This window comes from Aphanomyces astaci, assembly GCF_000520075.1.
Source record: "Aphanomyces astaci strain APO3 unplaced genomic scaffold supercont1.1, whole genome shotgun sequence".
Classification (NCBI taxonomy): Eukaryota; Oomycota; class Saprolegniomycetes; order Saprolegniales; family Verrucalvaceae; genus Aphanomyces; species Aphanomyces astaci.
This window is the reverse complement of record NW_009798264.1, coordinates 2,360,491-2,387,853: the sequence shown is the minus strand read 5'-3', so window position 1 is coordinate 2,387,853 and position 27,363 is coordinate 2,360,491. Positions and strand designations below refer to the sequence as shown.

Genomic DNA, 27,363 nt, shown 5'->3' with positions numbered 1-27,363 from the left:
ACGCGAGCGACTTGTCGCAAATTGCTGACACGATTTCTTGTGTTCGATTGACAAAAATAAAAACCGGATTCTTGTGGATTCTGGAAACCATCGATTTTGATGGTTTCTTGGAGGGATTCTGCTTTTCAGAAATAATTTGACTTATTAATGGAATTCGCAAGGTGAGCCACCTTGCTCCTTTTTAATATCCAATCAGAGTCCATCACACCTTGTTTCTTACACACGATTGGCTATAACACTGGCAGAAGAGGTTACAATTTTGAACTGTTTGGACGCTTGAATTTTGTAGAGTTTTGTGTGATGCTGCATTGTGCACTGATGAGTTCACTCCTACTACCGAATTTACCGTACATCTGTAACACCCAAAATTCAAAATGTTTCCGAAATAGTTACAACTCAATGGTAAAGCTGAAATATATACTACTATTGTTTCCGCGCATTTGAATAACTATGATTGGACAAAATGTTTCGCGCGGTTTCACATTTATTCAGAGTGCACGACATACACGTCACAGGCCAAATGACTGCAGAACCACCACGTAGCCGCTCCAATACAGGGAAGCGCAAGGTCATATCCTTACGCTTCAAAGTCAAAGTAATTCAAGCTTACGAGGCTGCACTTGCACTGCCAAGACATTCTATGCAATAGGCAAGGCCTTCGGCGTGCAGACAGGTCAAGTGTCGCGTTGGGTACTCCAGAGATGATTCAAAACGCTTTTCGAGCTTGCGATATGCAATAATACATGTAATTCAACATCAAAGTACATCATTGATTGAATGGATTGATTTTGCATGATCCAAGATCTATTGTACTCCTCAATGTGGTCCATCAGTACAGCTCTTACAAGTCCAAGGCACCTATTCGATCGATTGCGTTTCGAAGCACTGTTATCGACTCTGTAGTCTTCTACAACAATTGCAAATTTGTTCGCATACTTGGCTTTCGTGTTGACCAAATGACGGGGAATTGTTGGCTGCTCGAGCGGCGAAGGGACTCGAAGCTGCCCTGCACACGAGGTTTTTGGTGATAGTCTGGCCGTCAACGATGTTGTTGTGTTTTGATGCGAGGTCATGCGATTGAATGCTGAAGGACTCGAAGAAACCCTCAAGGTTTACAAGATTATTGGTGCGGAGCAACTCTGCCATGTCGGCTTTCTTCCCCGTCATTTGGTCAACACGAAAGCCAAGTATGCGAACAAGTTTGCAATTGTTGTAGAAGACTACAGAGTCGATAACAGTGCTTCGAAACGCAATCGATCGAATAGGTGCCTTGGACTTGTAAGAGCTGTACTGATGGACCACATTGAGGAGTACAATAGATCTTGGATCATGCAAAATCAATCCATTCAATCAATGATGTACTTTGATGTTGAATTACATGTATTATTGCATATCGCAAGCTCGAAAAGCGTTTTGAATCATCTCTGGAGTACCCAACGCGACACTTGACCTGTCTGCACGCCGAAGGCCTTGCCTATTGCATAGAATGTCTTGGCAGTGCAAGTGCAGCCTCGTAAGCTTGAATTACTTTGACTTTGAAGCGTAAGGATATGACCTTGCGCTTCCCTGTATTGGAGCGGCTACGTGGTGGTTCTGCAGTCATTTGGCCTGTGACGTGTATGTCGTGCACTCTGAATAAATGTGAAACCGCGCGAAACATTTTGTCCAATCATAGTTATTCAAATGCGCGGAAACAATAGTAGTATATATTTCAGCTTTACCATTGAGTTGTAACTATTTCGGAAACATTTTGAATTTTGGGTGTTACAGATGTACGGTAAATTCGGTAGTAGGAGTGAACTCATCAGTGCACAATGCAGCATCACACAAAACTCTACAAAATTCAAGCGTCCAAACAGTTCAAAATTGTAACCTCTTCTGCCAGTGTTATAGCCAATCGTGTGTAAGAAACAAGGTGTGATGGACTCTGATTGGATATTAAAAAGGAGCAAGGTGGCTCACCTTGCGAATTCCATTAATAAGTCAAATTATTTCTGAAAAGCAGAATCCCTCCAAGAAACCATCAAAATCGATGGTTTCCAGAATCCACAAGAATCCGGTTTTTATTTTTGTCAATCGAACACAAGAAATCGTGTCAGCAATTTGCGACAAGTCGCTCGCGTTTGTGCCGCAGAATCTAATACTACGTAGTACTCGGAGTACAATACTACATTCTAACGTACTCCGAGTACGTACTAACAGTAAGCTCGTTCGATGTGGAATTATCTCTCCTCCAAGTGAGCCAAGCAGAAAATGAGGGATTCCAGAGTCTGAATCCACGAAATAACCGGATACCGGTAGAATTGAGGTTTGCATTGTTTAAACTTGTGCCTATTCATTTCACCTCACTTAAATTTTATATGACGAAACACGATTTCCACGCCTAAGGGCCGAAAAAATATCAATACAAAGTTAGAATAGCTGTCGAAAGACAAGGCATTTTTTTTGTAGTCTTCACTGACTTGCACGATAACGTTAACGTTAAATAAAATCGTGAAAATGGACGATGGCAGTACCAAGGAGTTCATGGATCCGTGCTTATTTGTTAGTCAATGGTAGCAACCAACTATCTATTTACCATAATTGTTTTGCATTTGGCGAAGTTGATTTGGCGCCACCCACCGATGTCGGCACCTCGCCGAAACAAGTGGTTGATTTATTGTTGACGTCTGCGGTCGCTGCATGCACCACGCCCGTGTCCACCACCAAAGCCACACTGTGGCCAGAGATCGGTAGCGTATGGGTAGCGTAGTAGGGAAAATGGCGGCGAGGCTGCGAAATATTTCCATTTCCAGGGCCGTAAAGGCGAAATATTACCTCCCTAGGGCCCTGCTCAAGAATTCTGCCCTACTTAGGGCTATTCTTTTTGGCCCCTAGGGATTCTCATCACCACCACCCATTGGTCAGTCTAAATTACTTTTTCTGATTGGTTAAAAACATTTTCTATTTAAAAGGCGAAGTCGTTAATAGCCAATAAACTATCTCGGCTTGGTTTTCATGCAATATTGTGTCCTCCTTAAAGAAGAAATTCACATACAAAGCATTGGAGCATTGGTTGAGGGAAGCATGGCAGAATCGACTAATACGTAGTACAAGATTTGGCGATACATGCAAGTCAGAAGTGAAAGCGACTGGAATTCGACGAATTGTAGAGTTTCTACGTTTTATTTGCTTCGGACCCTGATGAAAAAATTGATGAGAATTGCCCTAAGTATGGTAGCCAATCAAGCATGACCCCTCCATAAGGGAACCCATATTAGGGAAAATAGAGCCCCTAAGGATTCCCTCCATCTCTGACTTTGGCCCAAGAGGATAAGAGGTCCCATCATGATTCTATAATCGAAGCTTCAATTGCATAATGTGAATCGAAGATTCTATTGCATAAGCTTAATGTGAATGTACGGGGTCACCCGATCGATTGTATCTGTCGCCACTTGAAATCGCGCAACGTCATGGTGGTACACCGTGACGTTGCGCGACTTGAAGAGGCGGTTGATGCCCTGTTGTCCAAATAATGGGATCCTTCGAACACATTCACTGCAGATTCCTACTCCGTGCCTTGAGAACATGAGAAGGTCCACGGAGAACCTTTGACTCCACGCCACTCTTGGTCACACATCTCAACTTTCACAGTGGTGATGCCACCAATGCTTTAGCCAATCACATTCGTGAGGTTTGCGCCAGTTTCTTTGCATGTAATTTTGGCTGGTGGGAATAATATTTGGGTTTTAGCCGAGGTTTCGAAGAAATGACCAAAACAACGAACCTCAATCGAATTGGCAGCATAGCACAGCTCGATCGCAATAGCTCTTGTCATATGTAGTAGAAACTCTAGGGACTGAGGGCTTTCGATTGGCCTTTCGACAAGACGCAACAACCTGGAACGCATGGGGCAGTGACTTCAGCTCGAATTGTTCGGTAATTTTATAGAATTGACATTGAATTGTGAGAAAATTAAACCGTGACACCATAAACCGTCCCTCCTATGTTGCCTTGATTTGAGTGGAAATCGAAGTAAATCAACGCTAAGATGAAGCGATTCAAGCCGATTATTATATAATCAGAAGAATGCCCAAACTTTCAGCTTCACACAGCACTTTTCAGAATTGAAATCCCGGTCCTGAGAGACGAATAAGGTGCATTCTACGTCGAGGTCTCGTTCAAGTGCACCATAAATTGGTCATTTACGTTAATAATACGTAGTATTCTTTGAAGTTCCAGTACGAGTAGCAAATTGCGGAGCGGTCAAAACCGCCTTATCCGGATGATAAAACTGCAAAATGGTGTTAGTGGAGACTTTAGAAACTGGCGGAAACATTATTTTGCGCCACTTGGTAGCGACACGCGGGGGTTTAGGCAGTCAGTCTGTATTGCGAGGTTTCAGGGCTTCACAAGGAGCTGACAACAGCATTTGCTTCTCTTCTTCTAACGTACTTGTGGCATTTCAAAGAACAACCCAAAATGACCTTGTTCAGTATGTCCCACTGTGAGTCTGGTTAACGCAGTAGATTCGCTATGTAGCGCAAATGTGCCCGGGCTCACATTAGTTTTCACACAGTACCACCAACATGTCGGAGAACTCGTCGCTACTCCGCAACACACAAGAAGCCCCCGTGGCCAATGCGCGACATTGGTGGTTCAAGTACGCCCTTGCTGGCGGCGCCGTGGTGGTGATTGGCGGCATTGTGTGGATTGCCACCGCCCAGGGCAAGCCAGTGGTTGCGATCACCCTGCAAGGTCAAGTGACTTCCTTCAATGTCACGACAACGAGCGCTCCCGTGACTACCGCAACATCTGCCCCAGAAAATACAACGGCTGCGACTTCGACCACTACGGCTGCACCAGAGACCACAACCACGGCCGTCCCAGCTACGACTAATGCATCCATTGTCCGCAATGCCACCAACGCCACTGTTCTCACCTCGAACACCAACAACACGATTGAGGCCCCGTACCCAGCTCAGTTTGCTACGTTCTTCAAGGAATTCGAAGCCAACTTGGACCGATCGGTGGACCCGTGCGATGACTTTTACCAGTACGCGTGCGGCGGGTGGCTGAAAACCACGACGTTGAAGCCGTCCGACACGACCGTGGACTCTTCTGACTACGTGGTCGCCCAAGACAACGACCGCATCCTCAAGGACATCTTGGCCACCAAGCCGACGGTCATCGATCCGTTCTACCAGGCGTGTCTGACTGAAGGCGACGTGAACGCGGACGCAATAGTGGACGTGAGTGTCCGTCTGAACCACATCGCGAACATCCAGTCGCTGGACGAGCTACTGGTGCTTGCTGGCATCCTCAACATCGAGTCGTCCGTGTCGTCCTTCTTGGACCTGAGTGTGACCACTGACCCAAAGAACGCGACTCTGAACGTCGTGGAAATCATCCAAGGTGGGCTCACGCTGCCGTCCATCGAGTACTATGCGGCCGACAAGCTGGCTCCGTACGTGACATCCCTTCAATCGTATTTGGCGACGTTGGCTACCGTGGACGCGTTCACCGGTGTGACGGCTAAGGCGGTGTTAAACTTTGAAGCGCAGCTGGCCAAGGTCTCGTTGACCCAGGTCGAGCTTCAGGACCCGTGGGCCACGTACCATAAGTATGCCGTCAGCGACGTCACGGCCAAGTACCCGCAGATCGCGAGCTTCCTCAGCGGCGCGCAGCCAGGCCTGGTCAACCAGACGTATGTTCCGGTGCTCGTGCCAACTCCCACGTACTTTGACTCGTTGGGAGCGCTGCTGCAAGCAACCGACCTCGGACTGCTCAAGGTGTACCTGAGCTTCCGTTTGATCCACACTGCCAGCCCGTACCTGGGCGAAACATTCCGCCAAGCGAATCACGACTTTAACGGCGTGCTGCAAGGCCAGGTGTCAAATCAAACCCGCGCCGAGTACTGTTTGGGCTTAACTGAGACGCTGCTGGGGGAACTGAGACGCTGCTGGGGGAATACTTGGGCAAGTTGTTCATGGACAAGGTATTCGACGGGGCTACCAAAGTACAGGCGCAGGACTTGATCCATCAGATCGAAGCCTCTATGGTGGACCTATTGAACGACGCGACGTGGTTGGACGGACCCACGCGCCAAGTGGGTCTGGAAAAAGTGGCCCAGATTCGCAACTTTGTCGGGGGTCCCGACACAATCACCCCGCTTCCGTTCAACCTCTCGAGCAACTTCTACACGAACGTGCAGTTGTTTGGCGACTGGAAGACGAGCAAGAGCTGGAAGTCGCTCCACAAACCCGTGGACCCCACCGTGTGGGACATGTTTGCGTTCACGGTGAACGCGGAGTACGACCCCTCAGCCAACAAGATCGTGTTCCCTGCGGCGATCCTGCAGCCCCCGTTCTACAACGCGCGGTCGTTCCCCGCTGTGACCAACTACGCGCGTATCGGGGTGGTCATGGGGCACGAACTGGTGCATGGTTTTGATGACCAAGGGCGCAACTTCGACCCCCACGGCCAGCTCAACGCGTCGTGGTCGGATGCTGCCTCGGCGACCTTTGACAAAAAAGCTAAGTGTTTGGCCGACCAGTACTCGACCTTCCCCATCGTGTCAGTAGACGGCCACACCGTGCTTGGTCACTTGAATGGCCAGCTCACACTGGGCGAAAACATCGCCGACAACGGCGGCCTCAAGCTGGCCTACCTGGCCTACCAGCGCGTCAAGAAGGCCAACAAGGCGATCGCAGAAAATCTCGGCACCAACGACGCCAAGCTCTTCTTTACCGCGTATGCCCAAGGGTGGTGCCAGAAACGATCAGACGGACACGCGATTCTGTACAAGAACATAGACCCCCATTCCCCCGGAAAGTGGCGCGTGCACGGCCCCCTATACAACTCGCAAACGTTCGCGGATGCGTTCCAGTGTCCCACTGGATCGCCCATGAACCCCTTCAAGAAATGTGTGATTTGGTAATCGTAGGTATAGTTGGTAGTATTTTACGAAGCAAGCCGCACGCTCTGCCTTACTACTACACCTTTTTTCTATTGACTTGGGACTTTTTTCAACGTTCTTGGCTTGGCGCTCATTCGAAAGGGCGATGTGTCCGTCCATTCATTTGGCCTTGTGGCCAATAGAATTGACACGTAGTGCCGCAACACCGTTTGAAATGTACCATGCTACCAACGCTCAGTCATTGGTCAAGAGGTCTATTAATGGAAAAGGCTCCACTACCCAACAATGTGCAAAATGCCAAGTAGCATTTCGAATCTGCCGTGCTTGAAGTTGAGTTGGATCGAATATTCTACTTAGAAGGTTGCAGTTCTCTTTTTCACTTTTCAAAATCGCATTCCGTACAACAATGCAGAACGCTGCACCACAGATACCAGTACGACGTCGTCGCTCACGATACACCATGCGCTCTTAGCCACGCAAGAAATAAAAGCGCGTCCCCTTGTCTGGAGTACTTGTACCGTCGTGCGGACCGAATGGAAGACATGGAACACAACAGTATGATGTACAAGGTGACAAGAACGATGGCCTCGACGGAAAGATGTTCAAGAACACGACGTTATGGCGCAATGGAAGTACGCCAACCTGGATTCGATTCCCAGCGACTTCAACTTAAGATTAACGCGTCAAATGGTGACTTGTGTCTAATGTGAGTTATATATGATTTTGGGTGATTTGACTGACTGTGAATGTTGTTATGGCCCCCTGTGAATAATTATATTTTACTGGTACAAGTGAATTAAATGGCATGGGTATCACTGAATAGATTGACTGTGAATAGCCGCTTTTTCGACAAATCTGGCTCTCCAATCGAAGTTCGTTTCCTCGAAAAAACACGTAAAATATTAGTTTTATTTAATCTGGATGTAAAAAAGGCATCCCAAGTGCATTCAAGTGTGGATGCACTTGAGATGCAGTGTAATAAATTTGATGATTTGGTAAATAGAATTGATCACGCGTTTCCAACACAAGTGTGCCTTTCATTTGTATCACTACCGAAGCTACGAGGAGCCACGCCTCCCAAGAAACAAGATGTCACTGCTGCAGCCTACGGTGATAGTAACAGCAGCCATAACTAACGTTTATTCGTAGAATAGTGACCACGAAATGGAAACGATGAAATTAACTGTTAGTAAACAAATTACTCCAAAAATAGAAAATGGCTGAGCGGTTTTAAGGCGACGATAGACTGAAAATCTAATAGAATCATCTATTTATCCTACGTTCATAATTTCGAAGTTATTACATAAAACAAATATTGTACAGGCAGTATTATGTTTTTGAATTATTTTCCCAATTTGCCAGTGAGCTAACCTCTGTACATGTGGCAACGCGTTGAATGATTCAACTGTGAAATATCGACTGTACAGAAATACTCCGGAGTATACATGACAAGAGAAAAGAATGCATAATATACACCCCTCCAAGTAGTCGCGTGTGTTGATATAGTGCATTCAGTCAAAATTTGGATTTTTATGCTAAATCGTAAAATCATTCATTATCATTGCAATTGGTCCCGAGTTCCGTCCCGGCTACTGTATTCCGTGGTGATTCACGAGAAAATATATCGGTATTTGGACGAGGAAAACAATAACCTATTATTGAAAATCGCAGATATCGATATATTCATAATCAAATGTCAAATGTCGACGATACCAATCTCGAAAGCCTGCGTGGCGGGTCGGCAGCGGGTCCGCAACAGGTCGACGGTTGGTAGACAGCACAGCTAACGTTATGACACACATGAGCACTATGATCTCATCAAAGTATTATAATCAAACTCTCCGCCAGTCATGCCATCGCCTTGCTGAGGAATGGGTTTTACATGTTAAGTAACCAAGTCGTTTTACTCAAATTCTTTTAGCCAATCAAAACAATTTGGATGAATTGGAATAAAAATATTTCCCAAATACCCGGCTTGGACGATCGTGATAAATTTCGGACATTGTTGGACGATCCTGGGAAATACCCAATCCACCAATGAAATCGTGCCATGGCGCTCCTGACGTGGCAGTCTGACAATCCCTCATTGATCCATCTATAATAGTACTTCGAAGTTGTATGCTGGCTGCTGTGATTCAATACAATCAACCGTTTCGTCAAGTGCGATCATTCATGCAGCTATTGCGTATTACTATGGTACAGTACATGGGCAGCACAAGGAGGTCGGGCCATCTTAGACGTGTACCCACAGAAGTGAGACGGCAATGAGGCCATACATGGTGAGGAGCATGGAGCCTTCGAGCCAATGCGACTTGCCATCCACGATAATGGCGTACACAATCACGACCGACGTCACGTACGTCACGGCTTCAAAGGTCGGGAAGGCTAGTGTCATGGGCTGGTCCATCACCCACCCGGCCAAAACGGTCACGGGGACGACAAAGAGCGAGATCTGGGTGGCCGACCCGACGGCGACGCCCATCGCCAGCTCCATCTTTTGCTTGAGAGCGACGCGGACGGCGGTCAAATGCTCCACGGCGTTGCCCACGATGGGAAGGATGATGATCCCCACGAAGGACTTGCTCACGTGGGTGGATGCAACGAACCCGTCGATGGACGCAACGAGGTATTCCGATAGAATAGCCACCAGCACCGTCGCGAGACCCAACACAACGATGCTGCTGCTCAGAGTCATACTGCATGCGTTGTCGTCTTCGTCGACCGTGCCGTGGGTATTGTCCTCGGCCGGCTCAAAGAGGTGGACGTGGGTTTTCATTTGAAAATACAACAGCTGAATGTATATCAATAGCAGAAACACGGCGGTGATGTGCGACAGACCGAGAACGACAGCCTTTGTCGCAGGCTTGTCGTCGTAGGTCGTGTACTGGTAGTACGACGGCACGAGCAAGGCAAATGCAGACACCATGAGCAACGTCGAGTTGGCCGACGCACCTGTTTCGTTGAACTTGGACACTTTCTGGGTCACCCCTCCAGCCACAAAGCAGCACCCGAGGACCAAGAGCAGGTTGGACAGGATGGATCCGAGCAAGGATGCTTGGACGACGGCGATCTGGCCCTCGCGGAGGGCGAAAATTGCAATGATCACTTCCACGGCGTTGCCGAACGTGGCATTGACCAATCCGCCAATGGTGTCACCTGTGTGGAATGCCACTTCTTCTGTGGCGTCTCCGATGATCTTGGCCAGAGGAATCATGCTGAGAAAGTTGAAAGCAAACACGACAGTGTCGCTCCACTGCGCGTAAGACGCGTAAATGGCAAACGGCATGCAGAGCAAAAGGAGGTTGATGGCGCTGTCCGTCGCGACAAAGTACAAGGAGTGGGCGAGCGTCGGTGGTGGGGGCGGGTCTTCAGCGCCACTCCGTTGAATCAGAGGTGTGCATTCTTTGGCAGCGCGAAGATCGTCTTTGGCCATGTTGAGTAGCATTGCGGACGGATCTCGAAATGAAGCGAATAATGGCGCAGATAGTTACGCTTCGAAAATCTATTAAGAACAAATGTAACCGTCGTCGGCCAAAACATCAAACAACTCACCAAGTTCCAACTCGTGAGCGGAAAGTTCGCCAAGTGCTCACACTATTTACGATGATTTCATATTTCCGGATAAGGTTGTCGACATATGCGGAATCAAGGCAATACACGTGCAGGACGAAAGAGGCGACTGCATTCAATGGCCGAGAACGGACAAATCCTCCTTCCCAACGTCGGCGTCGGCCACGCGAGCATTGAAGACCTGGCCAAGCTGGTCAAGGCGAAGCGGGAATTCGCGCAGGAGAAGGTCATCTCCCACCAACGGGTCAAGCTCCTCCGCGAAGAAATCGCCGAGTGCTACCTCAAGAGCGGCGTCAACCACTATGTCGCGTGCAAGGCCCTCCGCGAACAATACTCGGTATTGGTCAAAGACCCTTGGCTTGCCATGAAACCCGTATGTATATTTATATCTCCATCTTTGTCCTCCTCCACGGACACTTCGACGCCATATCTCACAATGCGGGTGTCATAGATTCGATTCGAAGGGCAAGACGACGAATAGCGGCAAGTGCGATGAATACCGGCAGCCGCGCCGACTTGCACTGTTTTACCCAGCCCGTTGAGAGTGGCGTTAGGAGCAAGCGAGTGGAAGCGTGGAGTAGGAGTACTCAACGACCCAGTATGATTAAAAAAATGTAATGCCCCACCTTGACATGTGATCCTTATCCCCGTCGCCGGTTGTGTTGTTGCTTGCGTTGCCGCTTTTCTCTTGCGTGTTGAATCATGTCTTGGGCAAACGTCGAACCAAACGAGTCGGGGTTATTTTCATCGGACGAAACAACGGCGGCGGCGGCTGTCGGGTCGACAATTGCAAACACTTCGTCGTTGTCTTCGTCGTCGAGAAGAATCCGGTTCACTGGGGGTGGTGTCGTCGTAGTGCTCTTGGGTAGTCTTCCCGCCCCCCGATCCCGCCACTGTTGCATCGTCACGTGCAAGTTGTCCGAGGTCGTAGATATGGTATCCTTCGCTTGTTTGACGGTCGAATTGAGTTGGCTGGACGTACTCGTCACCACCTTTTTGTGCTCTTGCACGGCTTTGACCAGCTTTTTGTTCTATCCAAACACACATTCTTGGCGAGGCATGAGCTTGTGTTTGCGTACCTCTGCCAGCAAGTCCTTGGTGGTTTTCGCCAACAGGTGAATTTTGTCGCCCAAGGCCTTGGACTCTTTGGCATCGACGGCACGCTGATGCTCCAGCTTCCAGACGCGGGTACTGAGTGCTCGGAGCTCTGACACGCGCTTTGCCGCAGCTTTATCTTTGGCCAGTCGCTTTAGTTCCTTTGCCTTTTGCCGCGCCAAGTGCTCTGCTTGTTCAATTTCCAAGGCGGCAGTTTTGAGAGTTTGCTTTTCTAGCTTGCGGTTGGCCTTGGCGTCTTCCGCGGTTTGCTTGGCATGCGCCTTTTCGGCCTTGCAAGCTTGGCGCTGAACGTCCTTTTCCCGTTGAATGTCTTGCTTGGTTTGACGCCGCCGTAGCTTTTCAGCGTGTTCGTGTTGTCGCTGCTGTTCTTTAGCATCCCGGCGTTGACGCTTGTCTTGCTCCAGTTCGTCAAGCTTTCGCTTTTTTAACGTTGCTTTGACAGATTTTGCTTCTGTCTCTTTCTGCTTGTCCTGAAGAAGGGATTGCACGGTATCCATGAGCTGTTGTAGGCGTTCCGCGTGTAATGGATCGCATTGCTCCCTCGTGGTGGACGAACGCTCGTGTATGTCGTCCCTTGGGACTGGAGCGACACGTCGGGACTCGGAGGTTTCCATAAGCATTCGGGAATACCGACTTTGCAAGAGGGATGGAAGGGGAAGTGCAGCCTGCAAGCAACGTACAATGCATGACTGACTGCAAGGCCAATGATCTCTACGTTACCTCATCTTGACTGTAGGGGGTTAACTGCGATTGGCTATACATATCTTCGGATGTATATGCAGTTTGCTGAGATGAACTCGCATATCCTATGCAGCGGTTTATGAACATCGTTCGGTCAAATAGCAGCTTACGCATCGATTGCGATTGCTGGTTGTAATACTCGTCTGGTGGTGGTGCAAAGATTGGCTGTGGATAGCCTACACACATCCCAGATTGTTCTGCCATGTCGTACAATGTATTTCTTACTTGTTGGGCGATGTTTCTTTAGCATCGGTCCGGGCTGCATTCCATGAGGTGGTTGTGCGTTCGCCGCCGCATACGGAATTGTCCTCGACCCGTTCACAGAGAGCGTGTGTTCCCGCCGCCTTCATGGAGGTCGTTATCAAGACTCCACTTCATCCACATCCACACTCATGTTCTCCCGTACCTGTTGTCATTCTCCAGCATCTGCGACAGCGAGACGATGTGCTTCGCCATCTTGATGGAGCTTCGCGCGCTTTTTGGGAACAAGTCAAGATTTCAAATCTCGGTGGAAATCCGGATAAATCCACGGCATTCGGATAATGTTCCTGTCATGTTGTGATTGATGCTGGCACAAACAGCACCATCAGATCAAGTTCCGCGAGTGGACCACTTCCGTCCTATCGAGAAGTATTACAGGCGCCGCGGCGATGGGCACAAGAATTCAAAGCAGCGCCGTCGCGAGCGACATCAGAACACGGATGGCGGCGTTGATTACTCTGACGTGATTGACGTGCATTGCCTGGAGAGAAATACCGAAGCACAGCGTATCCGCATTCGCCGCGTTCCACTTTCTCCGCATGCTACTTCCATTCCTGGTGCCATTCTATCTCCGAAGCACGCAGAAATGTTCGAAATCGACGGCCTTCCTGGCCTTTGTATCCTCATCAACGCCATGCCGCGATCGACGCAAGTGGAATGGGCCTTTCGCGCGGTGCGGGAGTACTCTCAAAACCCATTCACAAACGTGTCGAATTTGACGAAAGAGCGAGACGCAACCAAGAATATGTGGAAGCATGCATGGAAAGAACCCTGCGAAGCGTCATGGAAAGCCTTCCACGCGTTGAGGTGGGCGAATGTCGGGCGTCATTACGACTGGACCGAGCGGGAGTACTTAGACACGCCAGACATGCCGCCTTTGCCGCTGGAACTCGAGCAGCTCGTTCACGAAGTGTTTGAGATGACAGGGATGCTGGCCACGTGCAAAGCGGCCGAGTCGGGGATAGTCAACTTTTATCCTGCTGGCACCATGATGGGCGGGCACTTGGACAATGCCGAAGACGACATGGTGAACCCGATTGTGTCGTTGAGTCTGGGCACCCAATGCATTTACTTGCAAGGGGGCTTGACGAGAGAAACCCCTCCAACCCCACTCTGGTTGTACAGCGGTATCGCCATTATTACTAGCATGATGCTAGACTCGACTGCACAGTTGTGATCGTGTGTGTTTGGTTAGGTGACATTGTGATCATGGCGGGAGAGGCGCGGCGGTCCTTTCACGGTGTCCCCCTCGTGACGTCGATCCTTCCCGATGAATTTTCAAACGCCATGGATGAACTTGCCGCGTCGAATACGATGATGGACCCTCGTGAGTTTCGAGCATTTCGGGAATACATCGCCAGTGCCCGCGTCAACGTCAACCTTCGACGAGTGCGAAGCGACTGAATAGCACGAGGGTGAAGTCATGTAGTACAACATCCTTCCTATTCATAACGTTAAGGTCGAATCGACATTTGTGTTGGATGATCGCGCCTTGTGAGTATGCCAGATGTATACTGCTGCTACTCCGGAGTAACATGACGCTTTGAGATTGTCCTTGCAACAAAGGAGTGTACAGAAGGGCACTGCGAGACGAGGTAGCGCCGTTTCGGAGGTTCCTAGGTGAGAAGGAGATTGGGTGTACGCCGGTGTATTACCATGGGAAGCTACCGCGCGCCGCCCGCTCTCCACCCTACCGAGCCGATCGCTTCAAGCGGCCGACTTTCGCACTTCTGCGCTGAATTGTTGACAAGACAGATGATCTTCAACCTGGCCATAAGGTGACATTCATGTCAGCCACTTGGCCGATGTTTTAGGACGAATAGTCCTAATTAGCACTTCAATTCGGTCAATTCGGCACATATAGTCCTAGTCAATGGCATTTCCCAATGACACAGCGGCGTCATGCAACGGTTGCACCCCTTCTAAGCCAATCAAACGTAGCCGCGGGGAATCACGTTGCTAATCCGAATATTTTATTGTGCGTGAAATACCTCATACAAATCACAAGTGAAAACAACATCGGGGATTTAAATACCCAATGATCCAGTTACAAACGCTTCGTGGACGCCTTGGGGAAGTCTGCCCGGTTAAGTGCGCTATTTTTTGCGTAGCTTTTACCCGGACAGCCAATTCACTTCCACATTCGCTCGCCCCATGGCCATGTCATCGCCTGTGTTTCTCACGACCGCCGGCGTGCCTGCCGCGCCCGTGAAGAAGATGCAGAACCCGCAGGTGAAGTTCTTCATCGGTGCAGGTGTGGGCTGGACGTACGAGTTTGCGACGGGTCACTTCCTCGAGTTCATCAAAGTGATGAAGCAGACACAGAGTCACAAGTCGTACTTGGAACTGACGCGGGACATCACGCGGGCCAAGGGCATCATCGGGATCTGGGACGGCTTTTTCCCGTGGGGCACTGTCCAGGCGTTGGCAAAGGGGTCCGTATTCAGTTGGGGTCAAGCGTTTTCGCGCGCGCAGCTCAGCCCATTAGTCAAGCAAGGCCACATTTCCGACCGAACGGCCGAGATCATGTCCGGCGGGCTCGGCGGCGGGGTGCAAGGGATCGTGCTTAGTCCCACGCTCCTGCTCAAGACCCGCGTCATGACCGACCCCGTGTTCCGAACCAAGATGTCTGGGTGGGAAACTATCGTCAAGTCCGGGAAGGTGGGCATGAACGTCATCCGCAACGAAGGCGTGCCCGCGCTCATGAAGGGCAGCATGGTGTTCTCGTTGAAGCGCGTGGCGGACTGGTCGACGCGGTACTTTTTCTGCGTCGTAAGCGAAGATTACATGTACCGTCAGGGCGACCCGAATCGCAAGATCACCGTGTCGGAGGAATTGGCGGCCTCGCTCGTGGGCGGCACGCTGTCGTGCTTGGCGACTCTGCCGGTGGACGTGATGGTGGCGCAGATCCAGCAAGCGTCCAAGGCCGGCGCGAACGTCGGCATTGTCGCGACCTTCAAGGACGAATATGCCAAGGGCGGCATGAAGCGCCTCGTGGGATTCTCCATGGGCGGGTTCGTCCCGCGGTGCCTGCATGTGGCCTTCACGACCATGGTCATGAAGACCGGATGTAGCGCCGTGTACTCCATGTACGAAGATTACACGGATGGCAATTAATTTACAAGTTAGACAGTTTTAAGCAGCATCGTTGTCCGTAATCTTTTTGTCCTGATACATGGACGGAACATGCTTGACGTAGCGCTCAAGAAGCGCGTCTTCAGCGGCGGACATGACGGCAAAGTCGTCGTCGTTTTCGTGGTCATAGCTAGCATATATATGGATGAGTATGTAGCTCCCATCACCATGACAACATTGCTTCCATGTACCCCATGAGATGACATAGACCATGCGCCACCAAAATGGGCATCCTTTCGTCCAACGTGGTGTCTTATGATCACAGACAGGTGAGCCCATATGACAATGGAATGCGCTGAATACCGTTGTGAAGGCAATATGATTCAATGTAAGGAAGACTGAGGAACATGTCGCCTAAATACCGCGCGTCTTGGCCGCGAACGCCGGGCAGGACGCCTGGCGTTTGAATCTACGAGATGCAACGCCTGATTGCGCATTCGAGAAGGGTGCTACGCTAGTAGTTTACCGTGTAGTTCGGGAACGACAGGATATCGGTCGGCTTGTCTTTGTGTCGGTACTTTTTGTTCATGAATTGAATGTGCTTGTCGTCCGTCAAGAGCAGCCCCGCATCCCTAACGAGACCGGGTTTCAGGGAGATTGCACATACACATCAGTTGTACCATCGGCGGCCAGGAGCACCAATGACTCGAAGCATTGCATTGAGTTGCGCATTCAACTTCCTCGGGTTCACAGGCAGTGGCTTGGCGCCATAATGCTGCCGCAACACCTTGCTCACGATCACCATGCCAATCAGTCGACGACCTAATAAGTACAGGCAACGAACAATTGCGAGACTGGTATCCGGATAACTGTCGCATTGTCAATATTTGTTGGTGGCCTGTACCTATTTAACCGTACAAATACTGTACCATTCTATCAGTAAAGGGTAGCTTAAAATCCCTCGTTCACTGCAATGCGCTCCAGTCAACAGTCAAGGGAACGTCTCCCTCAACCAAGGCCATGCATAAGTACATGCTACATGTATGGCACTGAGAACCAACCATACCAAACGCACTGGAACGCGTCATATACCTGTGATTCGAGTCGAATTGTACGTGTCTTACGTGAGGTGCAAGTCTTCAACGGGGGGTACATAATTTTTGAATTACGGAATGATTTTGCTATTTACGTTGCCATAATATTAAGATATTTTGTGATTATCGTCCGTCGTCGGCAGCTTCATAGCCAGTCTCGTCAGTATTAACACAAGGTGGCAGCTGGGGGGTTGGAGAATTTGCACCAAAGCCCCCCTCATCACGTGCCTTTCCCCCTGCCTCATCGATTACTCGCCCCCTTGCTGCTACGGTTTGCACCATGGTGACCAAGATCGTCGACACGGTGGTTTGTGCCACGACCAGTCGCGTCGAGTCCACCAGTTGCTCCCACGCCAGAATCCGGAGGTTGTCTAATGCAACCCGAGCATCTTGGACGTATTCCGCCAAGCGGAGTCGGGACTGTTGCATGCTGTCCATCCGTTTCTTGGCCGTGGTGACGACACCCACAAGCACCACTTTCGCCACAACCTGGCTCTGCGTCCAAGTCGTGGCCTTTGTGGCTACCCGTGCAAGTTCCGCCCGGGCCTTTCGCTTCCCAACGATCGACGCGCGCGCTCTGCATGCCACGTCATCAAGGGCAACGTTGACTTGACGTCTTCTGTCGACCGTCGCCGTGGATCGCTGGCCCTGATATCTGCAGTCCGCGTGAACGGCACTTTGACATTCCATGTGGCCACGAGCGCGTTGGGCTCTCGTCTTCAACAGAATTTTGGCGACGGCGCAATCAAGGACGTGACGGCCCATGGCAACACTGACGTTGTGGACGCCATCTTTCCTCCATCGGCACATGTGCACGCAGGCCGTGTACTGAGCCTGGGCGACCAACGATAGCGACAGCTTCTTGGCCACCCGGCGGCGGACGAGGATAAGGTGCTTGGCCTGCAACGACCCCGACGCAATGACATTCCGAACAAAGACCCCCGCTTCCGTCGACACAACGGACGGGGGCGCGGCGGGGATGTACGTGAGGCGCCGCAACCACGACGAGTGCAAAATGACCCCCCCCGCAATCGCTTTGGACACGCCAAACAACGCCCACGACGCCATCGTCGAAAAGAACTGGTGGCATTCGTTCTAGGGGACAAACAAAGGTTATACGTTTCAGTGACAAGTACTACAGTACAATCAACTAATTGCATAAGGACAAAACTGGTGAATGTACTGTACCTGGGCGATCAAATGCAGGGGCACACACAGCTTTTCCATGGGCGTGCGCTTTCGAGCGCCGTGAAAACACATTTGGTCCAACGGCACGACCGGCGGATCGGACGCCGACGCCACCGCGACGAAGGTGGCATCCCCCAGCAGTTTGGCGTACGAAAGGTACCGCGGATCGTTGGGATCCCGGAGGTACCGCGCCAGGTCGGCGTACTCTTGGCTGGTCAACGTCAACCCGCTCACTCGAAGGATCTCCTTGAACGTGACGGTGGTCACCACGCCCAGTCGGTACCGATCCACGCGCGAAAACAATTGCGGAAAGTGGATGCCCATACGAACGCCCATTCCCGCCAAGTGCCGGACGACGTCTTTGAGGCGCTGCTTGGCCGTCTTCGATTCCTTCGACACCCCGCCTCGAGATGCTGCTGGTGACTCAGCGACGCCATGTTTGGCCTTCACCATCTTTGTATGATGCTCCGTCTGCGACACCGCATTTCCTCGCTCCGCAGCGTCCAATGCAGCTTGTGCCTGTTGTACGATTCACCACATCGATGACTGTGTGTTGGGTTTTTTCATGTCGAAAGTCCACAATCATCATATCCGCATACCAGAGGAAAGAGCTTAGCGATGGCGCGCCATTCTGCGACCGCGCTCTCCACCCTTCCGTCTGCCTGGTACGCCATGCCGAGCTTATAATGCGCCCACTTGTGTTGCGGCTGCATGCGAATGGCGGACTCGAACGCGCGAATGCTGTCGCCTATATGTCCGAGACTGAACGCGGCAGACCCGAGATTCAATTGCAGTTTCAACGACAGGGATACGGGCTCGACGTCGCCGTCGTCGGGCGTCGGTCTCACGTGCAACGCCACCGGTGGAACGGGCAAAGCCAACGAAAGTGCCAGTGTGTACAGCTCCACCGCTCGATCGTACACCCCGGTAGAGTGCATTTTAATGGCAGCGACGCACACTGCCTTGAGCTTGGCGTGGGGGGCCAGCGACGTGTGGGATGAAGGTAGCGTGCGCCACCACCATTCAAAGCCGCTGGCCGACGTCAAGCCGTGACTGGTGTGCCGCAATGACTTACGCGGAGGGGGTGCAGTGATTGGTAGGGCTACACCTGGACCTGGGTGGTGGATCAGTGGCAGCGCCAGCTCGCACGTTTTGTTTGGAATGTCTTGGCGTGCTCCCGACTGTGGTGGGGCCAAGTCGAACGCGTGTAAGCGCTGCTCGATTTGGTCGAGTGGGGCTAGGGACACGGGGAGCAGCTTGCGGCTGCGGGCGGGGGAGTCTGGAGGGACGAGTTTGTTGGGTTTGTCAGCGGACGGAGAGTGTTTCGGGGAAGGGCAGGGGATGGAAGTGGTCGATCGCAAGCCAAAGGCGGACTTGGGCTGCGGCAGGAATGGACTCTTGTCGCGGAGGTGCGCAGTAGGGGGCTTAAACGACGGAGAGCTCAGAGACGAGAGCAGTACGGGGGATTTCTTGGGGGGTTTCACGGGGCTTGGGTTTGGTGGGGCATACGATAAGTCGAGGAAGAGCGACCGCTTGCGAACGTCGAACACGGCAATCAGTTGAGTGGTCAAGTCGTCCAGCGCGTTGCAGCCTGGATACCGCTTGGCCAAGGTGGAAATGAACATCGTGGGTAAGATTGCTTGACCCTAGCCAAGAAATTGTTTTAGCTCCAGCGTCAACACGAATTAGGTGGGTAGTGGTGTAGTGTACTTGCGCTCCGATCTCGCACCCTTTGGCTACCGCTGAGGCGTCGGCTTTGGCCAACAGCAGCAGGATCTTTAGCACAAGCAGCTATGTATGTACGTACAGCAACATCCCATATCTCGTCTAATGTCCTGTAATAGCATGCCAGTGGACGTACCCTAGCGTGGAGATTGGAATGGCGAACCAAGAGTCGATACAAAGGGGCGGCAAGGCCTAGACATGACAGCGTCGTGACCACCCGATCACTAAACGTGGATAGCACACAACCAGCTTCGTTTGAACGGGCCACTATCGATGGAAACGCCATGAACAGGCACACTTCCTTGAGGAAACTTTCCTACAAGATGCGTGTACACACACATACGTCACGGTTAACAACCAACTCTCGCCACCAACCACTCGGAATTCAGGGCATCGCTCCTGGGTTGCGCAGTACAGTATCAGCGCCAACGGTTCGACCACTCGATCACTGGAGGGCGAACTGTCGCTCGCCTTTTGAAGCAACGGGCGTGACGTCTCGACAGTCTCTTGAAACTTTTGCACCAGTCCCTTGGCTGCATCATCATCACAGCCATGAGGAGGTAGACTGTAGGTACGGATGTCATTGTAGTATCCGTGTCATCGTACCCTGGCGCGAGGACGGGTCTGTGAGCACCCGCAGCTTTTGAAAGTAATCGTTGAGCCACACCGTTTGGTGCGCCACAAAGCAGTCGTCGTGTGCGACATCGTGGGACGCATACACATCCAACCACTCTTGGTTTGACTTGACCAGCACTTGGAGAAGCTCGTTGTGGTTCGCGTCCATGGGAAATCGGCCTGGAGCGTCTCCACCGACATCGTCACCGACGTCCGCCATGGCTCGGGAATGCCAACGTCTTGTGCGAGTGTGGTTATTTTTGGCTTTTTCAATTAGCAAGCGGCTATTATAATAGTATGCGAGCCTTGGGAACCTGGCTGTTTTGCCATATGTGACGACGATTCCACGATGCCTGACAACATGTCATGTCTATTTTAGGATCGATCTACATAAAGTCATCAAAGTCGTCGCCGTCATCTTCAAAGTTCTCGACGCCAGCGGCGCCACCGCGCTCGACCTTGGCGTAGCCTTGCTTGCCCGTGATCTTCTTCTTCTTGCTCTTGGGCTTGGCGGCCGCGATCTTGTCGTTCTTGATCACGTTGATGATCGTCGTGATGTCCTTCATGTCGTCTGCCGTCAAGTTGTTGCTTGCATGCGATATTAACGTCTTCATGAACTCCACCACGTGCTTGGCGTTCTACAGAGTGGTTCCACCTGCTTAATGCATACATACATACATGCATCCACATCGCGACAGTCGTCCGTACCGAGTTGGCCAGGCGCTTGCCCACCAAACTGCCGAGCTCTTCGTGGTCGGCCAAGCTCGCGAGTTTCATTCCCGTGACCAACGTCTCAATCTCGTTCGGGCCCGACACCTTCTTGCGCTCGATGTTCGGGTTCGCCGACAAGCCGAATGCATCCAGCGTGTTTTCAAAGTCGGAGTGTTCGATCGCACGCAGTTGCTTGGCCTTGAGCTCGTCCGCGGTCATGTTGCGCTCGTCTTCGGCACGGGCACGCGCGATCGCCACTTCCAACCTGTGCTTCTCTTCCTGTTCCTTGAGGATTTGCTTCTTGAGCTGCTTGGGCTTCAAAGGACCGGTCGGGGCCGCCGCGTTGGACTTGGCCACGACGGGCTTGGGTGCTTCCTCCTCCTCTTCTTCGTCGTCCCAGTTGGCTGCAACGGGTGCAGATTTGTTCAACCTACATTGGCAAGTGTGTGTGAGCACTGGAGAGCTTTGTCGTGATGTTAGACGTACGCAGGCACTTCGAATTCATCGTCATCTACACATAGACATGAGTCTCACGGGCGGCAGCAAGCGGCGGTGGTGTGTGCACGTACCCCACGAGTCCATGATGCTTCTACTTGGTCAACTGAGTTTTGACTGGCTGGTGCGTTCACGCTCCCACACGACGTCGCTGTGTTGGGAATATTCCCATTAATATGAGGTGGTTATATTTTCCATACTGATTACAAGCTAGAATGTCCAATTGTATGTGCTGTTAGAGGACAATTCCCAACCTTGTCCGTCGCATTCTAAATAACATGACAAGTCGACCACGTGTCCACCACAATGCCCTGTCAAGGACAAGCAGCATTCACAATTCTATTTTGATATCTTCAATTCTCTACAGCGTCTACTTATTGCGTTGTTTGTTGGCCTTCTTGGCTTTGTTGTTGTTTGGGGCCGGGGGACCATGGTTTTCAACTTTAGTTTTTTTCCCATTGGGAATGATGTCTATACCGCAATATCAAGCGCCTGAGGATATTTCCCACAGAAAGAAACATACCTGTGCTGTCTTGTGCTTTTCGTTTGGTTTTCGAGGCAGGGGCGGTCACTTCGTGCTCGACGACAATCGTAGGTGCCGCCAAGACCGCCGTGGCGGTTTTCTTGGGTTCGACTGCTGCTGATTTCGCTTGCTTGGGCTTCTTGGCTCCCGTAGGCTTGTCATCCACCACATCCACGTTCAAGCGGCAGGCCGACAAGCATGTGACCAACGCCGTGCCGAATACCCTGGCCGACGCCACAGGCTCGACGGCATTGTTCGCTTCAAGCGCCGAGTCTGAGAGCGAGAACTGCGCCAGGTCGTACACTTGCACGACCCCGTTGGTGCTCACGAGCACGACGTACGGCAACTCGCTGGCATCGACCTTGGCCACAACTTGCAGACTTCGGATGCGTGCGGTGATGTCTGGGTGCGAAATCTTGGCCAAGAGCCTACAAACCAACAAGCAACCGTCAAGCCCCTTGGTAATCGCATGAACGGAATATCGTACTGGCCCTGTGCTCGATACAAATAAAGCACTCCGTCGTCGGTACCCAGCACCACCAAGTCGTTGGTGGCAAACGCAGCCGTGTGCACCTTCTTCTTGTGTTCGAGCGCCCCCACGAGCTACAAGTATCGCCACCACATACATGTATATGGTTCAGCTAAAACAACACTACATGCTCAAATAGGCTTGCGCACACTACCTCGGCATTGGCCGAGCCAAAGATGGACACGTGGTTGCCCATCACGAGGCCATATCTACTTGCAGGATAAACAAATAAATCGTCATGGCCACTTTGAAACAGGGGCAAGTCAGTACCGGTTGCCATCTTGCGACAGGAAAACGCACGTAGCTTCTTGGTCAAGGCGGCGAATGTACGCGGATCGGCCTTTGACCAGGTTCCACATGCGCAGGGTCTTGTCCTTGGACACCGAAAACGCGAGTTTGCCGCTGGGATGCACGGCAATCGAGTTGACGGGACCTCTAGCAAGTACATGATGATGTAGTGTACTGTGGAAGACATGGTGATGACGACGTATCGTTGTCGTACTGGTGGCCACCGAGAATGTGGATGCAATTCCAGTCCGACGTCCGCCAGATGCAAATCGTGTTGTCGGCACTGCCACTGAGGACATGGGACTTGCCATAGTACTCCAAGCACGTGATCGCGCCTGCCATACACCAACTTATTGATATGATGGGCCCCATGAAAGAAGTTGTAGTGGTATTATAGTACCCTTGTGTTGCATGAGGATGCCCACTTCCACCTTCTTCTTGACATTGTAGATTCTACATCGTTCACGTGGCGGTTAGACAAGAGAAATTCGTCGCTTTGGCGAGCCGTACTTGATCATTTCGTCGTTGCCACCGGTCAAGAGGGTCTTGCCATCGTGCTCCATCATCATAGCCAACGCCTTGATGCATTCCGTGTGCGCGGGATACCCGTACACCATTTTTAGGGCTGACTTGGGCTTCTTGCCTGTCAGATCCTTTGTCGATGCCTCCCATCCATACAGCATGCCTTCATACGTGCCAGCCACAATCTGCAGCTTCGAGTCACCTGTCGCCGCCATCGTTTACCTGCGCGATCAATTAACGATTGGCTTTTGCTTTGCTCACATTTGGTTGGTTGGTTCTCGGAGGATCCTAATTCAGATACAATACGGATGAAATGCCTAATTAGGACACAATGACTTTTATTACTTTGAACAACTAGAGTACTGTCAGCGCTCTCGCCGACAACGATTTGGCGCGTTTGATGGACGCCGCGCGCTCCAAGTCGCGGATCGATTGCAAGCGCAGCGACTTTTCACGGAACCTTTCATGCCGCTCTTTCAACCGTAGCATGCCGATGGCAGTGATGCAGCCACAATACAGCGTCGCCGACGCTACCGACAAGAAGAACGATAGCCCCAACGACACGCCCGCACCAACGTGGAGACTGGACTGCTGAACAAACCACATCGTGATGGTTAGCAGGTTGGCGACTAGGGCGGCGAACGCAAGGAGTTTGCTTAGGGCCAGCATACAGGACTTGGTTGTAGTGGCGCAGGTCCAAACTGCGAGCGCCACGAACATCAGGGTGCCAAGGATCGAGGTGGAAATCGCAAATGTCAGCGTGGACGAACCAAGGGAGCCGCAGGTTCGTTCAAGGAACTCGTCGTTCAACACCTCCTTCGGATATGCTCCACCGATGTCCAACTTGTCCCCGTCATTGGTTTGCGCGTACAAGGCACATATGGACTGGTTGGATAGGCTGTAGGGAAGATTGGGTCGACTAGTGGGCAGGTTGGCTCGTTCAACTTCGTTGATTGGGCTCGGGGCTGAGAAATACGACGCGCACACAATGCCGTTCGAGTGGTTGGTTTCGAAGCATAGCCCGGCCACACCAATGGATTGGATGGCGGATGACTTGCCAATGTCGTTGTCCGAAACAAGCCATAGCGGAATGATGAACTGCGTCCAAGAGAGACCTGCCGTAACAAAGCAAAGCACCAGCGCCACCACACCTTTAGCCGTGCAATGCATGAAGAGATGCCAAGGCGTGTAGAACAATACCTCCCAAACGGTCGACAGAATGAGACTTTGAAGGGGCGTTGGTTAATATCTCTGCAGCTGATTGGGGGTTTCAGATTCCGTCCAATCCCCAGCGAGAATTCAAGTTCTCACCAACCAATGAGAATACTTTCGAAATTACTGCCATTGCCGAAGGATTTGCGACGCAACTCATTCACTTTTGTAATTTCACCGACGTACTTGTACAGAAACCATGCCCTGCACCGCCACTGGCATCGTTAGCATTGCGCTAGCTGTGACTGCGTTGGCGCTGTCGTCGATCGCGTTGGCGCTTCCCATGTGGGCCAGCTCGTCGTCCATCCAAGGCGAACCCACCGACACCCCTGCAATGCTACACAATGTCCAGTTCTCCGTGGGAGTATGGGGTTATTGCATCAATGCCGACCTCACTCAAGATTACAACCACATCACACTGGATCAATGTTTCAGCTTTTATTCATCGCGAGACATCACGAACGCGCTACGCATCAACGGAACGGCCGTCGCGACGACCTTGAACAACGCGGCTATAGAGATGAATTCATCCCACGCTGCACTTTGCGATTTACCAGATCTTGGTAGTGCCACAGCATTATTGACGCCACTCAAACCACTCGAGTACAATGCGTTCGTCTCAAGGTCGTGTGGGTCCTTGGGCAAGGCATCGTTATCCTTTGCTGCACTGAGCAGTGGGTTTGGAGCATTGACCTGCCTCACGTTGCTGCTGTGCATCACATGCTGCTCGGCAAAGTCCTGCTTTGTAAGCCTTGCCAAGGTTTTTGGACTACTGTCGTTCACAAGCAGTGTCGTAACTTTTGGCTGCTGGACTGGACAAGCGACAGACTTGACAAATGTCTCGTTCGGCATCAGCTTCGCGTTTGAAGTGGCGGCAGCGGCGTTGTACGCACTCACATTTGTCGCCCTCGTGTTTCATCAAAAGCGCGGCATCCAAACTGAAGGCAAGGTGGTCGACCCTTCCCCTTAGCTTTTTTAACGTGTTATTTGCAATTTAATTTGAATGTCAAATTATTGCACCGACTACCAACTGCATAACAACGTCGTAGCTTAGGCTCTTTGGGGTCATCGCTGGAGCCCCTTTGCCACCACTGGAGCCCCTTTGCCACCACTGGAGCCCCTTTGCCACCACTGGAGCCCCTTTGCCACCACTGGAGCCCCTTTGCCACCACTCCCCTTCGCCACCATTTGGACCCTTCCCATTTGTTTCATATCCGGAACAAAATATGGTCATCCGGTAAAAGGGTGAAAGATCGCAACAAATACCGGATACTTATCCGGATTCTGCCTTTCCAATTTGCACCTGGATTCTGAAATGGGCTGCTCAACGACGGGTGTTGTGGCCGTCATGGTGATGGCGGCGGCGCTGATCTTCTCGACATTGTCCTTCCTTGCACCGAATTGGTCCATGAGTGAGTCCCCCATGCATCCGCTCACGGATATCAAGTTCTCCACTGGTGTCTGGGGCTACTGCGTGAACACCGAGTACAACACTGGTGTAAATCTGAGTAGCCACGTCGTGGACACGTGCTTTAGTTTCTATTCTGCGGGGCGAATTGTACTCAACACAACAAATACTCCGCACCTGCGCCAAAACGACGATGTCGCTGGACGGAGCGTGTGCGATGTGTTGCGGTCGTCGTCCGAGCCGATAGACATCGATCTCACCCCCTTCGTGTCCGTCACGGGAGTGGACGCCGCAGCTTTCCGTTCATTCCTGGTGCTATCATGTGGAAGCGTTGGAAAGAGTTCGTTTGCGTTGTCCATGTTGTCAGTCCTCTTCGGAACAGTGGCATTCTTAGGCTCCATCGCCCTCGTTGCGTGTTGCCCGTCCAAGTCGTGTCTGGTGAGCTTTACCAAGGCGGCATCCCTTGGCGCTGCCTTGTTTAGTTTAGTCGCATTCTCGTGTTGGCTGGCCCAGACGAGGCCACTAAACAAGGTCGGCGTGCACCCCGGTAGCTGCTTCGTCGTGCAAATCATTGCGTGCATCACGTTCCTCGGGGCGAACATGGCATTGAACCACCATGCGACAAGCCAAAGCTTGGTGCCCAAAACAATTGAGTGACTTTTTATTTCATTAATTTCGATGTACTTTCGCTTCCCTACCAGCACAAACTCGACCGACCTCCGAGTTGGTTGAGCATCGGGCTGAAAACTATTACGAACTGTCCTTCAGGTCGAGATCAATTAAAAAATGAAACTCCCTGTAAATACCCGATTGGGGCTTATACTATATATCACTGCCTGCGTCGACTACTTAGTTGGCCACGTCATCACCGTCTGCATCGACTTCAGCGTCCCCTGATAGCAGATCTGCCCCCTCCGACCCGTCCTCCAAAACGTCAACCACGGCCGTATCTTGATCGTCAACCAACACATCCACGAGTTCAATGCTACTGTCATAGCGTGAGGGCTCAGCTGCCTCTTCAACCGTTTCAATATTATAACTGCTCACGTTGGCTTCATCTTCAGCAGCCAAGGCCACCACCTCGTTGGGCGGACTCTGAACGAGCACTTCGTCGGCATCTGAGACGATGTCGCTGGCATCCAGCAAGTCATCCGAAACATCGTGGATGTCGTCAAGGAGGGCACCCACGTCGACTTCATCTTCGGCAGCCAAGGCCACCACCTCGTTGGGCGGACTCTGAACGAGCACTTCGTCGGCATCTGAGACGATGTCGCTGGCATCCAGCAAGTCATCCGAAACATCGTGGATGTCGTCAAGGAGGGCACCCACGTCGACTTCATCTTCGGCAGCCAAGGCCACCACCTCGTTGGGCGGACTCTGAACGAGCACTTC

At 51.5% G+C, this 27,363-nt stretch overlaps 14 protein-coding genes across 19 annotated transcripts in view; 4 read left to right on the top strand and 10 right to left on the bottom strand.

Moving 5' to 3' along the window:
* Window positions 1–4,568: 4,568 nt before the first annotated feature.
* H257_00852 (hypothetical protein) lies at window positions 4,569–6,981 on the top strand (the record flags this gene model as incomplete). The annotated part of the gene is made up of 2 exons (XM_009823751.1): window positions 4,569–5,870; window positions 5,936–6,981. The coding sequence occupies 2 exons, from the start codon at window positions 4,569–4,571 to the stop codon at window positions 6,917–6,919; spliced, it is 2,286 nt and encodes a 761-aa protein (XP_009822053.1). The 3' UTR covers window positions 6,920–6,981.
* A 2,150-nt stretch (window positions 6,982–9,131) lies between these two features.
* On the bottom strand, window positions 9,132–10,360 carry H257_00851 (calcium/proton exchanger; the record flags this gene model as incomplete). Its single annotated transcript, XM_009823750.1, has 1 exon — window positions 9,132–10,360. Exon 1 carries the CDS (start codon window positions 10,341–10,343, stop codon window positions 9,132–9,134), a length of 1,212 nt encoding a protein of 403 aa, XP_009822052.1. The 5' UTR covers window positions 10,344–10,360.
* A 187-nt stretch (window positions 10,361–10,547) lies between these two features.
* Window positions 10,548–11,193, top strand: H257_00850 (hypothetical protein). Its single transcript, XM_009823749.1, has 2 exons — window positions 10,548–10,841; window positions 10,920–11,193. Exons 1-2 carry the CDS (start codon window positions 10,587–10,589, stop codon window positions 10,947–10,949), a joined length of 285 nt encoding a protein of 94 aa, XP_009822051.1. The 5' UTR covers window positions 10,548–10,586; the 3' UTR covers window positions 10,950–11,193.
* On the bottom strand, window positions 11,110–12,781 carry H257_00849 (hypothetical protein; the record flags this gene model as incomplete). Its single annotated transcript, XM_009823748.1, has 4 exons — window positions 11,110–11,499; window positions 11,548–12,249; window positions 12,537–12,669; window positions 12,732–12,781. 4 exons carry the CDS (start codon window positions 12,779–12,781, stop codon window positions 11,110–11,112), a joined length of 1,275 nt encoding a protein of 424 aa, XP_009822050.1.
* Window positions 12,782–12,875: 94 nt separating this feature from the next.
* On the top strand, window positions 12,876–14,353 carry H257_00848 (alkylated DNA repair protein AlkB). Its single transcript, XM_009823747.1, has 2 exons — window positions 12,876–13,713; window positions 13,782–14,353. The coding sequence occupies exons 1-2, from the start codon at window positions 12,891–12,893 to the stop codon at window positions 13,988–13,990; spliced, it is 1,032 nt and encodes a 343-aa protein (XP_009822049.1). The 5' UTR covers window positions 12,876–12,890; the 3' UTR covers window positions 13,991–14,353.
* Window positions 14,354–14,730: 377 nt separating this feature from the next.
* Window positions 14,731–15,781, top strand: H257_00847 (hypothetical protein). Its single transcript, XM_009823746.1, has one exon. The coding sequence runs from the start codon at window positions 14,741–14,743 to the stop codon at window positions 15,701–15,703; it is 963 nt and encodes a 320-aa protein (XP_009822048.1). The 5' UTR covers window positions 14,731–14,740; the 3' UTR covers window positions 15,704–15,781.
* H257_00846 (YbeY/UPF0054 family metalloprotein) lies at window positions 15,722–16,466 on the bottom strand (the record flags this gene model as incomplete). Its single annotated transcript, XM_009823745.1, has 5 exons — window positions 15,722–15,851; window positions 15,913–15,973; window positions 16,025–16,130; window positions 16,188–16,293; window positions 16,342–16,466. The coding sequence occupies 5 exons, from the start codon at window positions 16,464–16,466 to the stop codon at window positions 15,722–15,724; spliced, it is 528 nt and encodes a 175-aa protein (XP_009822047.1).
* Window positions 16,467–16,755: 289 nt separating this feature from the next.
* On the bottom strand, window positions 16,756–20,562 carry H257_00845. 2 transcript variants are annotated; one of them, XM_009823743.1, is made up of 8 exons: window positions 20,275–20,562; window positions 20,044–20,201; window positions 19,915–19,984; window positions 19,805–19,860; window positions 19,654–19,734; window positions 18,543–19,589; window positions 17,944–18,462; window positions 16,756–17,850 (listed from the first exon to the last, which is right to left on the bottom strand). In XM_009823743.1, the coding sequence occupies exons 1-8, from the start codon at window positions 20,501–20,503 to the stop codon at window positions 16,879–16,881; spliced, it is 3,132 nt and encodes a 1,043-aa protein (XP_009822045.1). In that variant the 5' UTR covers window positions 20,504–20,562; the 3' UTR covers window positions 16,756–16,878. The 2 variants fall into 2 exon arrangements, with proteins under 2 accessions (XP_009822045.1, XP_009822046.1); XM_009823744.1 differs by lacking the exon at window positions 20,275–20,562 and having other exon boundaries at window positions 20,044–20,252.
* Window positions 20,563–20,620: 58 nt separating this feature from the next.
* Window positions 20,621–21,596, bottom strand: H257_00844 (hypothetical protein). The gene is made up of 4 exons (XM_009823742.1): window positions 21,564–21,596; window positions 21,481–21,505; window positions 20,992–21,424; window positions 20,621–20,921 (listed from the first exon to the last, which is right to left on the bottom strand). Exons 1-4 carry the CDS (start codon window positions 21,574–21,576, stop codon window positions 20,670–20,672), a joined length of 723 nt encoding a protein of 240 aa, XP_009822044.1. The 5' UTR covers window positions 21,577–21,596; the 3' UTR covers window positions 20,621–20,669.
* A 179-nt stretch (window positions 21,597–21,775) lies between these two features.
* On the bottom strand, window positions 21,776–23,591 carry H257_00843 (hypothetical protein). Of its 5 annotated transcripts, XM_009823738.1 has the most exons (8): window positions 23,340–23,591; window positions 23,230–23,282; window positions 23,044–23,164; window positions 22,812–22,976; window positions 22,696–22,750; window positions 22,500–22,615; window positions 22,013–22,440; window positions 21,776–21,960 (listed from the first exon to the last, which is right to left on the bottom strand). In XM_009823738.1, the coding sequence occupies exons 1-8, from the start codon at window positions 23,564–23,566 to the stop codon at window positions 21,860–21,862; spliced, it is 1,266 nt and encodes a 421-aa protein (XP_009822040.1). In that variant the 5' UTR covers window positions 23,567–23,591; the 3' UTR covers window positions 21,776–21,859. The 5 variants fall into 5 exon arrangements, with proteins under 5 accessions (XP_009822040.1, XP_009822039.1, XP_009822041.1 ...); XM_009823737.1 differs by having other exon boundaries at window positions 23,044–23,282; XM_009823739.1 differs by having other exon boundaries at window positions 22,812–23,164.
* An 81-nt stretch (window positions 23,592–23,672) lies between these two features.
* Window positions 23,673–24,587, bottom strand: H257_00842 (hypothetical protein). The gene has a single exon (XM_009823736.1). The coding sequence runs from the start codon at window positions 24,519–24,521 to the stop codon at window positions 23,706–23,708; it is 816 nt and encodes a 271-aa protein (XP_009822038.1). The 5' UTR covers window positions 24,522–24,587; the 3' UTR covers window positions 23,673–23,705.
* A 148-nt stretch (window positions 24,588–24,735) lies between these two features.
* H257_00841 (hypothetical protein) lies at window positions 24,736–25,587 on the bottom strand. The gene has a single exon (XM_009823735.1). It carries the CDS (start codon window positions 25,413–25,415, stop codon window positions 25,002–25,004), a length of 414 nt encoding a protein of 137 aa, XP_009822037.1. The 5' UTR covers window positions 25,416–25,587; the 3' UTR covers window positions 24,736–25,001.
* Window positions 25,588–25,875: 288 nt separating this feature from the next.
* On the bottom strand, window positions 25,876–26,768 carry H257_00840 (hypothetical protein). Its single transcript, XM_009823734.1, has one exon. It carries the CDS (start codon window positions 26,571–26,573, stop codon window positions 26,103–26,105), a length of 471 nt encoding a protein of 156 aa, XP_009822036.1. The 5' UTR covers window positions 26,574–26,768; the 3' UTR covers window positions 25,876–26,102.
* Window positions 26,751–27,363, bottom strand: part of H257_00839 (hypothetical protein) — a 4,009-nt gene continuing 3,396 nt past the window's right edge. Inside the window, exon 3 of the mRNA XM_009823733.1 lies at window positions 26,751–27,348. Coding sequence (XP_009822035.1) covers window positions 26,821–27,348 — 528 coding nt within the window. The 3' untranslated portion in view covers window positions 26,751–26,820. The remainder of the gene's footprint in view (window positions 27,349–27,363) is intronic.